This window comes from Bemisia tabaci, chromosome 1 (genome assembly GCF_918797505.1).
Source record: "Bemisia tabaci chromosome 1, PGI_BMITA_v3".
In the NCBI taxonomy this organism is placed as follows: Eukaryota; Metazoa; Arthropoda; class Insecta; order Hemiptera; family Aleyrodidae; genus Bemisia; species Bemisia tabaci.
The window spans coordinates 68,656,238-68,669,897 of NC_092793.1; the positions used below are offsets into that span (position 1 = coordinate 68,656,238).

At 39.1% G+C, this 13,660-nt stretch overlaps 1 protein-coding gene across 1 annotated transcript in view; it reads left to right on the plus strand.

Moving 5' to 3' along the window:
• Window positions 1-96: 96 nt before the first annotated feature.
• Ptpmeg2 (Protein tyrosine phosphatase Meg2) overlaps window positions 97-13,660 on the plus strand; it is a 46,245-nt gene continuing 32,681 nt past the window's right edge. Inside the window, exons 1-4 of the mRNA XM_019043256.2 lie at window positions 97-217; window positions 1,072-1,305; window positions 2,043-2,132; window positions 3,508-3,648. Of these exons, the coding sequence (XP_018898801.1) occupies window positions 185-217; window positions 1,072-1,305; window positions 2,043-2,132; window positions 3,508-3,648 (498 nt within the window). The 5' untranslated portion in view covers window positions 97-184. The remainder of the gene's footprint in view (window positions 218-1,071; window positions 1,306-2,042; window positions 2,133-3,507; window positions 3,649-13,660) is intronic.

The following is a 13,660-nucleotide window of genomic DNA, read 5'->3' on the forward strand; positions in this document are numbered from 1 at the left end:
TTATTTAATTTTATTAATTTTTGAGCACTCTGTAACAAATCCTCCAAATTTATATCAATTGATAAAACATGAATGAAAATAAAAAATACTTCATTTACCTATCAATCTGGCAGCTCCGACTGATTTGTTGGCCAACACATCTCGAACAACGGTTCCAACAGATTTGAGGTTATCATTATCAAAGATGGCGGCGCTACTGACAGCCGAGCAGGAGCTTGTAAGTATAATTAATTCAATTGTATTTATATGTTTCTCAAGTTTTCACAAATTGAAGAAAACAATTTACATCTGCATGACAATATGCCATCTTTCCAAGAGTCTCTCTATTCATGCTACTTTTCGTGATGTAGCAACAGGTCATCCGAACATGGATACGCTCACTTGCTAACTTTTTAATTTTATTCTGACCAAATAAACTAATTTAAAGTCCTCAGCTTTTCTGGTTCTTATTATTTTCTGAGTATTGTCAGTAGCATTCTTCAATTGTGGCAGTGTATGAAAGATAGGTTGCTGTTATCTGACGTTATGCCTTTTGTTTACATGTAGATCACCTTATTAGTAAGAGATTAACTACTCAACTACTTACCAAAGGTTCCTCTGAGGTATTTTCCATAAAATGTGTTTTCCCATCGAATAATAATGATCAACTTCTTGCCCTCTAAGTTTGACAGCTGCAAGCATTACAGCAAGTCTATTTCCATCAAAATACCGAACTGCAAATGTCATTCGGCGAACTATTTTTATAGGCAATTGATTTCGAAACCTTCACAAATACAACTAAAGTAAATGAATGAAGTATGCTTTTTCATCAGTCAATGTTACTATTAAGTAATGGTTACTAAGTAATATGCCTTTCCTCTTGGTTTGCTCTCAGACTTCATGTTTAAGACTCAATTTTTAGCCTCCTAGCATGAACCACTTACCACAATTATAAAGGAGTATGTAGAGTAAAGGTTTTATGCACATATTTTATTGTGATATGGCTTTATGCTGGTATTAATGAACAGAATCAAATGATTCGTGATGATTTATTGTCTGTCTGTATTACTGACACTCATTTCTTTTTTGCAGGCTGTCAGTAGTTTCCTAGAAATTGTCAACAAAATTCGCAAGAGGTCAAATGCCAGTCCAGTTTCAAGGCACACTGCTCAAAAATTTCTTACGGCTAGAAAATTTGATGTAACTCGAGCTGTGTCACTCTATGAGCAGCATGAAGCTACACGGCAGCGCGAAGGTCTTGTGAATTTGGATCCTCTTTCAGATCCTCTCAAAAGTGAACTTGAAACCGGAAAATTCACGATATTGGTTTGTGATTTCTTCTTCTTTCTTTAGAGTTATAACGTGTGCTATTTCACTCCCTATTTTGTTGTAACATAAAAGTTTCTTTCAATAATTCTCATTGACTTGCACTTTAAATTCTGTTTTCTATATAAATGGTCTTATCAGTGGTTGACAGAACTGGGGAAAGAAAAGGATAGACTAAAGTCACATCAGTCTGAATGCATCAATCATCAGTTCGCCCATTGGTTAGCATGTAAATACCTGTTGAATGATGCAATTTTTGGATGTGACATTTTACTATTCTTTTCTTTCCCCAGTTCTACATTTAATATGTACACGGAACAAAAAAAGTTGCTGAAGTGACATCCCGGTTGTCAAAAATCTGCAAGGCAGCTCTTGAATGCTGATATAAATGCTGCGGTTGTTAATTCAACACAGTTAGGATGTTTCGTTAACAGCCATAGTGTCCATAACAACATTCCAAAGGTGTCGCGCAAATTTTTAACATCCAGAAAGTTCACTTTCGTAATTTTTTCCCTGTGTATGTAAGAGACAACTTACAAATTTTGAACATAAATGAATTTACTGAATTCAGCAATGGCAGGCTAAATCATAATTGCAAAATTTGCTAATGCTGAAATGTGCCATTTCCCTTCAAGTTCTAACATCTTATAGTGAGTCTTTTATGAAGGAAGTAGACATTATTTTCTTTTCCTGCTAAAAAAAATAGTAAATTGACAAATAAATTGGTTAATTTACAGCCAACTCGAGATTCCACAGGAGCTACAATTGCTGTTTTCACTGCCCGAATTCACTCCCCGCAAACATCCACTCACCAAACCACTTTACAGGTAAGAGAGGTCTTTTTTTCGTGTCTTTCCCCATCTTGCACTGGAGAAAGAGCTGAGTTAGTTTTCAACCTATGCATACTCCAATTTTCTCTGAGCTCTTCTAATTCAAAGAATATATAAAAGTAATTGGCTAAATTGCCTTAAGCAGGGGTGCAGAAAGGCAAAAAGAAAAGCATCTTAGCTCACATTGGTCATGAGGAAGTCTATCTGTGTGTAAGGAATTTTTTCGATCAAAACATCATTCTAAGTACTCTACTTTTACCAAATGACAGGAAAATAGAACAGCATGCTTATTTTAGAATTTTTCTGGCTGAACACAATATTTTGTTCTTTGTGAAGAGCGAGGAATTAATCCAGATTGAGGAGATTTTTAAGCTGACATGCAGATGTTGCATCAGTAGAATTTTTTTTTTTGCATCCCTGGCTTCAAGTTTTAGCATCGAATTCTTATTGTCATTCAATTAGATTCATCTTATTTGAAGAGCTATGGAACTTGACCATCTATACGAGGATACAAAAATTATCAGATATTTCCCTTCGTTCAATACCTTAAAAATGGGGGAAACTCACTCATCTTGCTGTGAGATTTTTTGTGACACGAAGTAAGATTTTGCCTGCAATGCATAAATGCTGGTTATCTGTCATAATGTGATACTCCTAACCATCCAGTCGAACATCTTTCTACCGAGAATGTTGCCTCTACAGAGAAAAGTCAATTTTCCCCAGGATGATCACTAACAAGACAAATTTCAAAAGAGATTGTTATCGTGTCTTCCAAATTTTCTCTCTTTCATATCTGTTGCCCATGAAGGATTGAAACCTTTGACTGTGCAAAAGCTATATATCAACTTTAAAGAAGTGTAGATAGGTTTGCAGATACCTATTTTACAGCTTTTCATATCATTATGCAGCCTCGGGACATCTCGTTCCATAGTATTTAAATGTTGAAAGCCCAATTATAATCCAGAGTTGTCAGATTAATATGAAATAACGGAAAATTGAAAATCTAAAAAAACATTGTAGGTCTCTTCCAACTAATTTCAAGTTTGGGCTGAGAAATCTCTTCAATACCTGTCTTCAAAGTTTATCATGTTGTGTAGGCTCATAGAAAAAAAGCTGATCAAGAATAAGTCTACTTTTTCCTATCTTGACAAGGTATCAAAGTTTTTTCTACTAGCATGGGCAGTGAAAATGTACATGCATAAGCATCCGCTGTTTGATACTACGTATACGCCAACTTATTTATGATAATTTCCAGGAATGAGTAGTTACAGACTCTACTCTATCTTCTTCACTCTGTTCATTTTAGGTTTTTGTCAACTTTGTATTTTGTATCCTTCAAACTTTTTGATTAACACACTCAATTCTGCTCTAGGGTATTGTCTATCAACTTGATGCTGCTTTAACAGATCCAGATACGCAACGGTATGGCCTTGTATTTATCTATGACATGTCAGAATCCAAATACGCAAATTTTGATTATGATCTCAGTCAGAAAATACTCACCATGCTGAAGGTAAGCTTGAAACTGATTATCTTAAAATCCCTTTGCCTTGTTACTTTCTTCACCGTGTATCAAGTCTTGTTAAACCGCACTGTTGTCTATCGAAAACAAGCTGTCATTGAAAACTGAACTATCAATCTCGTATTTTCTTATATTTTTATTCTTTTTGCTTCAATGAAGCAATAAGCAAAGGTTGGTGCAGGACACTGTATGTACAAGTTTTCCTCTGGTTTTATATCTCAGGCTCCCTCAAACTTCTTTCAGGTATCTTTTTAGGGCATGAAAGAACCATAATAATCATGGCACTAATGCTAAAGAAATGTATCCAGTGCCATTGTCAAGAAAACCATGATCTTTGTGGACAACACTTCCTGTAATTTTTGTAAATGTTAAAGAAATTGTTAGGTCTGTAATGATGAGGGGATAAGGAGTATCCCTATGAATTCTGCAGTGTGCTGTAGCCAGGTCATTGCATGGGAAAAGGGAATTTCGAAAACAAAGTATTTATTTTTTCTTTAAGAATTGAGGTGTTTCAAATAATAAAAGGTGAAAAATAGTATCATATGAAGCAACCTAAGATTCCACCACAGAAAATGTCGAACCAAGGACTCTATAAAATTTTACATTCATGGATAACTGTTAAAAAATCGGAAAATTCCATTTCTTGTAATATCTGTCACCAAAAAATGGTCTGCGCTCAGGCCATCACAAAACGTTCAAAAATCACTTGATTCAGTTGAAATTTGTCGCAGAAACAAAACACAAGGATAATTTTGACAAATAAATGAACGTGAGATGGGATTATAGAGGAAAAACAGAGGGAAGCCGTAAAGTAGATTTAGTTACATAACCTTCGTCCAAACAGATGAAATATAGAATCACGCTCAAGTTCCAATCTAGGTACAAAGCTGGGAATTATTTTTTCATGTTTCTTTTTCCTTTTCATTGGTATTTTGTCATCATAAGTTTTTACTCAATCGAATCGCCGAATCAACCGCCCTAATACAAGGGGAAAGGCCTCTATTAGTGAGGCTCTTTTGTGTAATATTCAAAAAAGAAAACAAGAGAGGGACATCAAAATTTTCTCATGGGTAATTCTTAATTTAGTTTGGATATTTTCAAAAGCTTTAAGGAGGTCCTTGCGTTTTAGAGTATATGAGCTCAGATTCAGTATCTGGTAATACTTAGAATATGAAGGACGTAGTATTCCTAGATGGCAGTGAAAACTTGGAAGTCCTTTGAAGAAAATTTGTCCAAAATATTTAAACAATCTATATGACATTTCATGTATATCTGTAGTTGGCAAAGATAATTTGGAATGTTTTGTCGTAGTATTTTTGAAATAAATTTTTTTCAAAATCTGTATAACAGCGCACCCTCAGCCAGCAGGGACAATTTTGGTACTTTTGAAGTATATTTTTGCTAGGCAATTTTTGAAAGGTGTCAATAAATTTTTATTTCTTTCTAAAACGTACAGGTGAAAACCAAAATTTTTGTTGAAACGTTTTCAAGCCATCTGAGCTGTAATAGAATCTCCCACGCAGTGGGAAAAATGAAATGAAGTAGGTAACTGTCCAGGAATAGTTATTTCACTGACACAGTTGTGTCACTTTCATGTGACCGTTAATTAACTGCATAGTAACCATTTGTTCATCATTTTACCCTCATTGAAGAGTGCAAACTCTGTTTAACAGCCAATGCTAGTGGGTTGCTGGACCTACCAAAACCAATGCTGGACACCCAACAAAACTGAATATATTTCCAAAATAATTTGAAAGTACCTATTGTGGGATTGTTGTCACTCTAAATTGGATATAATTTTCTACAATTATTCTTAGAAAATTGTTGAAACCGTGTCTCAAATATCGTCGACAACTGTTACGTTGTTTTAAAGTCTTAGTGTAATTTTGCATGGTAAAAATATTTTTTCTTGGGAAAAAGAAATTAAGACCGGAAATTTTGAAACGTCACAATGAAGATAAATGATTTCTCACTTGGGCCATTGATACTCACATTCTTAGTACAGTCTTACCAAGCTGACTATTTTGGGATTAACTTAAAAATCTTGCTTTAAAGAGCAATAAATTTGACTTGCTTGTCTGGGGGAAAAAAAGCAGATGTGGAAATTTTGATACATTGCAATGGAGATAAATAGTTTCTCCTTTTGACCATCGATATGTCATACAGCTGTGTCACTCAAATTTGCCATGCTGACTATTTTGGGAATATCTTTTTCGGCCAAAAAGAGCAATAAATTTGGCTTGATTCTCCTCAGAAGAAGAAATCAGGACCGGAAATTTTTTGGAACGTTGCAATGGAGATGAGTGATTTCTCACTTTGGCCATCGATACTTACAGTCTTACAGCTTTGTCTCGCAAGTTTACCGTACTGACTGTTTTGGGAATAACTTAAAAATCTTGCTCTAAAAAGTAATAAATTTGGCTTGTTTCTCTTGGGGAAAAAGAAATCAGGAGCGAAAATTTGAAACATCGCAATGGAGATGAGTGGTTTTTCATTTTGACCATTGTTATTCGTAATGTCTTACAGCCTTGTCACTCAAGTTTGCCATGCTGACCATTTTGGGAATATCTTACAAATCTTGAGCAATAAAGTTGGTTTGTTTCCTTTTCAAAAAATGAGCGGACATTTTGAAACGTTGCAATGGAGATGAGTGGTTTCTCCCTCGGACTATAGATATGTCTCACAGCGCTGTCACGCTGACAACTTTGAAAATATCTTACAAATCTAGAGCAATAAAGTTGGTTTGTTTCTCTTTAAAGAAATAAGCGGAAATTTTGAAACGTTGGGATAGAGATGAGTGATTTCTCACTTTCGCCATCGTTCTGTCTTACAGCCTTGTCACTCAAGTTCGCCATGCTGACCATTTTGGGAATATCTTACAAATCTTGAGCCATAAAGTTGGTTTGTTTCCTTTTTTAAAAAATGAGCGGAAATTTTGAAACGTTGCAATGGAGATGAGTGGTTTCTCCCTTGGACCATGGATATGTCTTACAGCGCTGTGACGCTGACAACATTGAAAATCTCTTACAAATCCTGAGCAATAAAGTTGGTTTGTTTCTCTTTAAAGAAATAAGCGGAAATTTTGAAACGTTGGGATAGAGATGAGTGATTTCTCACTTTGGCCTTCGTTATGTCTTACAGCCTTGTCACCCAAGTTCGCCATGCTGACAACTTTGAAAATATCTTACAAATCTTGAGCAATTAAGTTGGTTTGTCTCTTTTTTAAAAAAATGAGAGGAAATTTTGAAACGTTGCAATGGAGATGAGTGGTTTCTCCCCCGGACCATGGATATGTTTCGCAGCACTGTCACGCTGACAATTTTGAGAATATCTTACAAACCTTGAGCAATAAAGTTGGTTTGTTTCTCTTTAAGAAGAATGAGCGGAAATTTTGAAACGTTGCAATGGAGATGAGTGGTTTCTCCCCCGGACCATGGATATGTCTCACAGCACTGTCCTGCTGACAATTTTGAGAATATCTTACAAATCTTGAGCAATAAAGTTGGTTTGTTTCTCTTTAAGAAGAATGAGCGGAAATTTTGAAACGTTGCAATGGAGATGAGTGGTTTCTCCCCCGGACCATGGATATGAGTGGTTTCTCCCCTGGACCATGGATATGTCTCACAGCGCTGTGACGCTGACAACTTTGAGAATATCTTTGAAATGTTGCTAGAATATTGCTGATTCGGAGGGTCGGGACCCGAGGGTATGGAGGGCGGGAGGGGGGATGGGGCGTCCCTCGGAGCTCCGTCCTTCCCGTCAGGCACACGTGGTTTATTTCTGAGCCTGGCGTCCGCTCCGCGGCTCCGCGCGCCGCCGCTCGTCGCGCTTTCTGCGCGTGCGTCGCTCTATCGACCGTCGCGACGCTTCGCCTTGGCGTCGCGTTCGACTTCCCTTCGGAGCTTTCAGTGTACCTGCCGATTCATATCTTTGCCCACTCCCGCTCGCAGCCGGTGCTTTCGCGCTCCGCGGTCCCTACCCTGCCCTGCCGCCCCGAAATCGCGTCAGTGTCGCGCTAGAGTCACTTGTTGGAAGTAGGGGTAGCGCCCCCTTTGCCTTTGTCGCCGTCCGTTCCAAAGGTTACCCCCTCGGATTTTGTGCTTTTCCGTCGAGTCCGCTTTTCGGGCATGGAACTCTAGTGTGGATCCATCAGTGCAGTGACGTTTTCCCTGTGACCCGGAATTCGCTTCTCTATCATTGTGAGTAAACTCATTCCCTCCGTGGTAGACGTTTTTTATGCTCGAAGAAACCAAGCCTTTACCTTTGAATTCCAAATGCACGCAAATCCGCGCCTTCATACACAGATCCTTTGGATTTTATTCATTTTCAAGCAGTTTCCCTTCAAATTAGCCATTTCTTAGATGAAGGGCAACTCATTTATAAGGTGGCAAAGTCGACTTGGACACTCCAATTTTTCATGGGGCTATAACAGTCAAATTTCTATTCGGCGTTTTGCTGATTTGTTAGTGTAGTTGGAAGGAAAGTCAGCGTGATTTCTAGTCAGAAACGCCCAGCAGTTTCCTGGGATGAATAAAATTTGCGAGCGGAAATTTGGCAGCGTTGAAATGGAGTTACGTTCTTTCGTCCGGGGAACGACGATTTTAACAGGCGCGCGCCGAACTCTCTGCTCGTATCGAAAACCACGTTGATGACTAATTTTGGAAACCGCGTATCTGGCTTGCGGTGTTGCAAAACTTCCAACGCGGTTTCATTAATTCTCGGTGAATGAGCTGAATTTACTGCTTGGAAAGTAAGCAAAATATTCTTCGGACGGAAACGAATAATCACTAATGTACTCGCAAGAAAACATGCTCATTACCTGGTTTTCCCATTTAAAAAGAAAGCATGGCGGGAAGTCTGCAACGTCGCAAACCGAGATACGTTCATCCATCAGTGAGTTTGGGGAACGTAAGCTTTGTTTGACAGTTGGTTAGTCGGGAAAAAGCTCTGTAAAGAGACAATGTACATCGATTTCCACTCGATTCCTTCATATGGATTAAGCTGTATTGTTGAGCAATCTTAAAAGCACCTTCTGAACACTTGGTTCTCTCCTGCAATTCAAGTTAGATCTTTTTCCAATTGAGTGAAAAAAAAAAAAACTTGCTGTGAGAACACATTAAGTCAATAATATCTTTTTGAGAAAACTTTAATTTCTTGCCACCAAATACGAGAAAAAGTGACCAATTAATTCCTCATCTTAAAGTTTTCGTAATGAGAACTTTAATTTTAAAGAATTTTGTAGTTTTCTAGCAGCCTCATAACGTTTATAAATGTTGCTATAGCTGCTTCCAAGAAGAATACAGTTATTTCTTTGAAAGAATTGATTTTTTAAGCTAAACGCTGTCCCAGTTCGATGCAACCATTATTATTGATTAAACAACATCGAGCTACAAGCCAAAATAAATAATATAAGATAGTATTTCAAACTACAAGTGGATGAGAAAAATACAACTTACACAAAACAAAGCAGACGTTTCGACCTACGATCTGCAGTCTTCTTCAGTGCGTTACAACCAACAACTAATGGGAACAAACATTGTTCTGAAACATGTTTTCTGATCAATGATTATGTCTACATAACTTAGCCAGCCACATTTGGCACTAAAATGTAGTTCTGTACAAATCTGTTCTATCAGCCTCATCATCCACCCTTATGGTCATCCGTCCCCCTTCCCTCATTTTTGCACCTGTTTTAAATCTGTTCTACTTCGCAAATGTCATAAACTTTCGGAGGATCAGGTAGACAAAATTCTTCAGCTAGGCCTAAGTCAGCCACATTTATAGCAAACAATTTTCATACTCTGCTTCCCACTTCGTCATGTTCCATTACCAATTTTTTTGATAGAATCTTGAACATCCTTCAATCCTGTTAGTTCTATATCCTTGCATCTCTCAAAATCGTCCTTGAGTTTGACGATCGGTGGCTAGGTATGTGTTGAATGTATGAATAATTTTGCACATCAGCACCAAACACTCTGAAGTTTCCCCTCAACGCCTGATAAGTTCGTTGAATAGGTCCCTGAAAGTACGAAGTCCTCACCATCCATGCCGTCTGCGGCCAAGTTCGTTTACATTTTCCTCCTCACATACTGAATGACCAAGCGTGTAATATTTCTCGGAAACGAACCAAGAGACATCAGATGCTCATCAGGCACCAGAAAATACGGCCCGAATTATATGTGCACGTAACTTTACTCCGTGCGAAAAAAAGAGAAAAAAACGCGCTGACTGCTTTTATCTCACGAAGGCTCAATTAGTTTGTCAATAAATAATGATGTTATTTGAAGAAAATTTGGCAGTGTTAGGATGTTTCCACAGTGTTCTTCCCTAGCACGGAAGATTAGGACGAATTTTTTTTTTTGAACACTGGAAAAAAAACCGCTTGGATCGAGAGTCCAGACTCTTGAAAACAATGACAAGAAAAAATACTCTTGATTTAATTGGATTTTTGCTTAAATCAAGAACCCAGCCTCTTAAATTAAGCGGATTTTCTTTTGATTCAAGTAAAAATCCGATTGAATCAAGAGTATTTTTTATTGTCAATGTTTTCAAGAGTCTGGACTCTAGATCCAAGCTGTTTTTTCCCCAGTGAATCTTACTCTAACAATTGTGACGAGGCTCGAGGATCAAAACATTTGCAATGGTGCCAGGAGAAATACACTCCCCAAAAAACATCCTCTCTACTCTCCCTAACTTGCCGGGAGTCCCGGGGATGTTCGAATTCGGAGTCGCCACAACCGGTGTGCGATGCGCGAAAAAATATCCGAAAAGCGGCAATGAAAATCAGTGGATGGGGAAGTAAACAGGACAGGAGGAAATGAAGCGCGGGGAATAAAAATAGCGGTCAGGAGGCCCGAAATAGGTCAGGGAGCAAGTTAAACGGTCGCCTCGGCTGTTGAATCAGCTCTGCGCCACCGATGTAAACAAAGTAAAAGAATGTTTACAAAATTTTAATGGCCAGCTGTGTTGAGCCGTGCAGTTCGCAGCTCGCTCGCGTGCCAGCCAAACCGCCGGACACGTTTCGATGAGCGCCGTTGAGGTCACCGGTGCTTCCGCCGTTGAAGCGATGCGAACGAGTGAGGCAACATCCATCGAACTACGCGACCAGCCAAGTCACCAGGCATATCCCGATGATCGCCGTTGAGGTTATCAGTGTTTTTACCGTTGAAGCGATGAGAACGAGCTAGGCAAAGATTTTTCGAACGTTTTGATTCGAATCGTTAAGGGTGCGGTTTCACAATAACTGGTTTAGTTATGTCGCTGTAACAGACAACGCATTTTTCGATCATATTTTTAGTAGTAATGATATCACTCGAATTGTTTCGCATTAATCTTCAAAGGGTTACGTATTATAACGCTTTCTAATGGTTTACTGCTCTCCTTCTGAATTAATATTACGTAAATTCAGAAAATGTGCTGTCTGTTACGCGGTAAAAAGTCACCGTAACAGGCAGCACATTTTCGGCCATTTATATATTAAAATTGAAAAGTAGAGCGATAAATCATTGAAAAGCGTTGTAACACGTAACCCTGTGTAGATAAATGCAAAAAAATCGAGTGATTATCACTACTACTATAAATATGACCGAAAAATGTGTGTCTGTGTGTTGTCTGTTGCGGCGACAAAACTATTCCAGTTATCGTGAAACCACCCTTAAGCTCAATAACAACCAAACTTCAAACATTTGCAGAATTCTTGGTGCCAGCAATCGGTTTTAGAGCCTGGCGTAACTTTAATTTAAGTACCTAACATAACATTGTCAACATAACCGAACGCGCTTTGTTGCTGCTGAGAGCGAAAATAAAGCGGGTGCTCCTTCAATTTTTTGAGTATGCAATGTGGACATCCAACAAGCAGGAATAGTTGCATCTAAGCCTTTGAAGGCGCCCCACCATCGCACTTAAAATGGATTACATTTTGCAATAAGGAACCACTATTTCTGGCTCATTTGAGAAACAACATATGTGCCATTGATTTCCCTATGAAGATACGTGCTTTTATGGGAGAGCCAGAGATAGTGGTTCCTTATTGCAAAATGTAATCCAAATATAAAGAGGTTCTTTTCCAACAACCCTCATTATGACGCTCGAAAGGAAAATGTTATGCACCAATTTTTTTCTGTTTCCATCCAGTTGGAAAAAAGGGTGCAATTCCTGTGATCAAAATTTCCGAAGTTAAAAATTACGTGCGTGTCACATTTTTAGGAACGAGGACAACAGATTTCGTGGCATCACAAGAAGTATTCCGCCGTCAATGTTACTCGCGTTTGTTTATTACCTTTATAGGTTCTGTATCTCAACCGTTCTTCCAGTACCATCGCTGTTTGATGTGAATATGTTTGTCGTTTTTTGGAATGAAAATTTTTTTTGTGATGTGAGCCGTACAGCCATCATGTCACGGTGGCTTTCTCGTGGTTGAAACCTTGGGTGGCCGTCTCATTCAACGTCATCAGTTTTAGACCAATGAGAAACGTTATTTCTATGTCTATATTCAGAGTCGCAGAGCCGCTATTTCTGTCATTAAAGCTGTTTTGGGGGTTCTTAATCGCGGAAACGCGTTTCTAGCGAAATTTCTTCAGATGTGGATCACGCAACAGCACCATTGTATTATGCCGGCTTCACACGCTGAAAATGGAGGTCACCGATGCAGCGTTGAGTGGTACCCCGAAAAATGGGCCACAACACGCAATTTTCAGCGATCGAGCTAATTTATATACATAGCTAGATCGGAGCGAATCAGCCACGATTTGGATTGCACTTAGCAAAAAGGAACCAGTGCTTATACAGCGTTGTAAAAATGTTGCTTCTTCATAATTATCTAAAAAAATTCTCAGAATGCCAAATAGTTTTGGCTTTCCACCCAAAAATCGTTTATTCAAAAGGAAAATAATCGTGTAAATTTTGATACTGTCTACAAATATTAAGTATTTTCTAAAGAAAAGAAAAAGTTGCACGATTTTGATAACACCGTAATCGCGCTGGTTCCTTTTTGCTAAACGTTATCCATTTATCACTTCTGTACATGAAATGACGGCCTGATTTTTAAAGTTACTCGTAATATTGTAAAAAGTTGTAAATTTTTACAAATTCGTAATATTTTGTACGCAAAGTGAACAATAGCTGAAAATGGGTTTCGAAGATCAACATTCATCAGCGTTTAAAGTTACTCGTAATATTGTCAAGAGTTGTAAATTTGTACAAATTGGTAATATTTTTTATGCAAAGCGAACAACAGTTGAAAATGGGTTTCGAAGATCAACATTCATCAGCGACACCGATGACCCATTTTCAGGACTTCATTTTGAGTGTGTGTAGTCTCCTTTAGATCGGATCGTGGAAAGTCGCCTACCCGCGTCGAATCCCCGCGACAGGGGAAGGATGCGGCCATGACGTCACAACGAAAGCGTCGAGTCCAGCGATGTTCGGAAGCGGATAAGCGGGCCCGGGCAGGGATCCAGCGGCGACGCGGAGCGTTGCGTATTAAAACTCGTCCATTATCGGTGGCGGCAACGAGAGCTACCGGTCAATTTACTGCGATTTAGCCGCGATGTTATGTTAATATGTTTTCCGCTCGGCGGCCTCCACAGGACGCCGCGCGGGGGCGGGGGGAGATTCCGGGAGAGGGCAGAAGGATACCGGGCAATTAAAGGGACAGCGCAGGACACGGTGGGACGAGCGAGGGGTTCCAGGAACCCATCTCTACTCGCCGTTCTAAGTTGTCCGCGCTCGCAGCCCGTTGCCAGACCGCCCCCAAGCGGAAGCCCCCCGGTCCCTCGAAAAGTTCCAGCCACCCAGCAAACGCAGGGAGCTCAAAATTATCGAAAATTTGGGGGATGGGGGTCCGCGATAAACTAGGAACCTAAAGTCAGGGTTGCCACAGTCAGGGAAACCCGGGAAATGTCAGGGAACTTTGAAAAGTCAGGGAAAAGCGGTAAACGTCAGGGAAAATTTGTTTAATCACCTTCATTTGAATTGAATGGGGTTGAGGTTTCGAACAACAAAT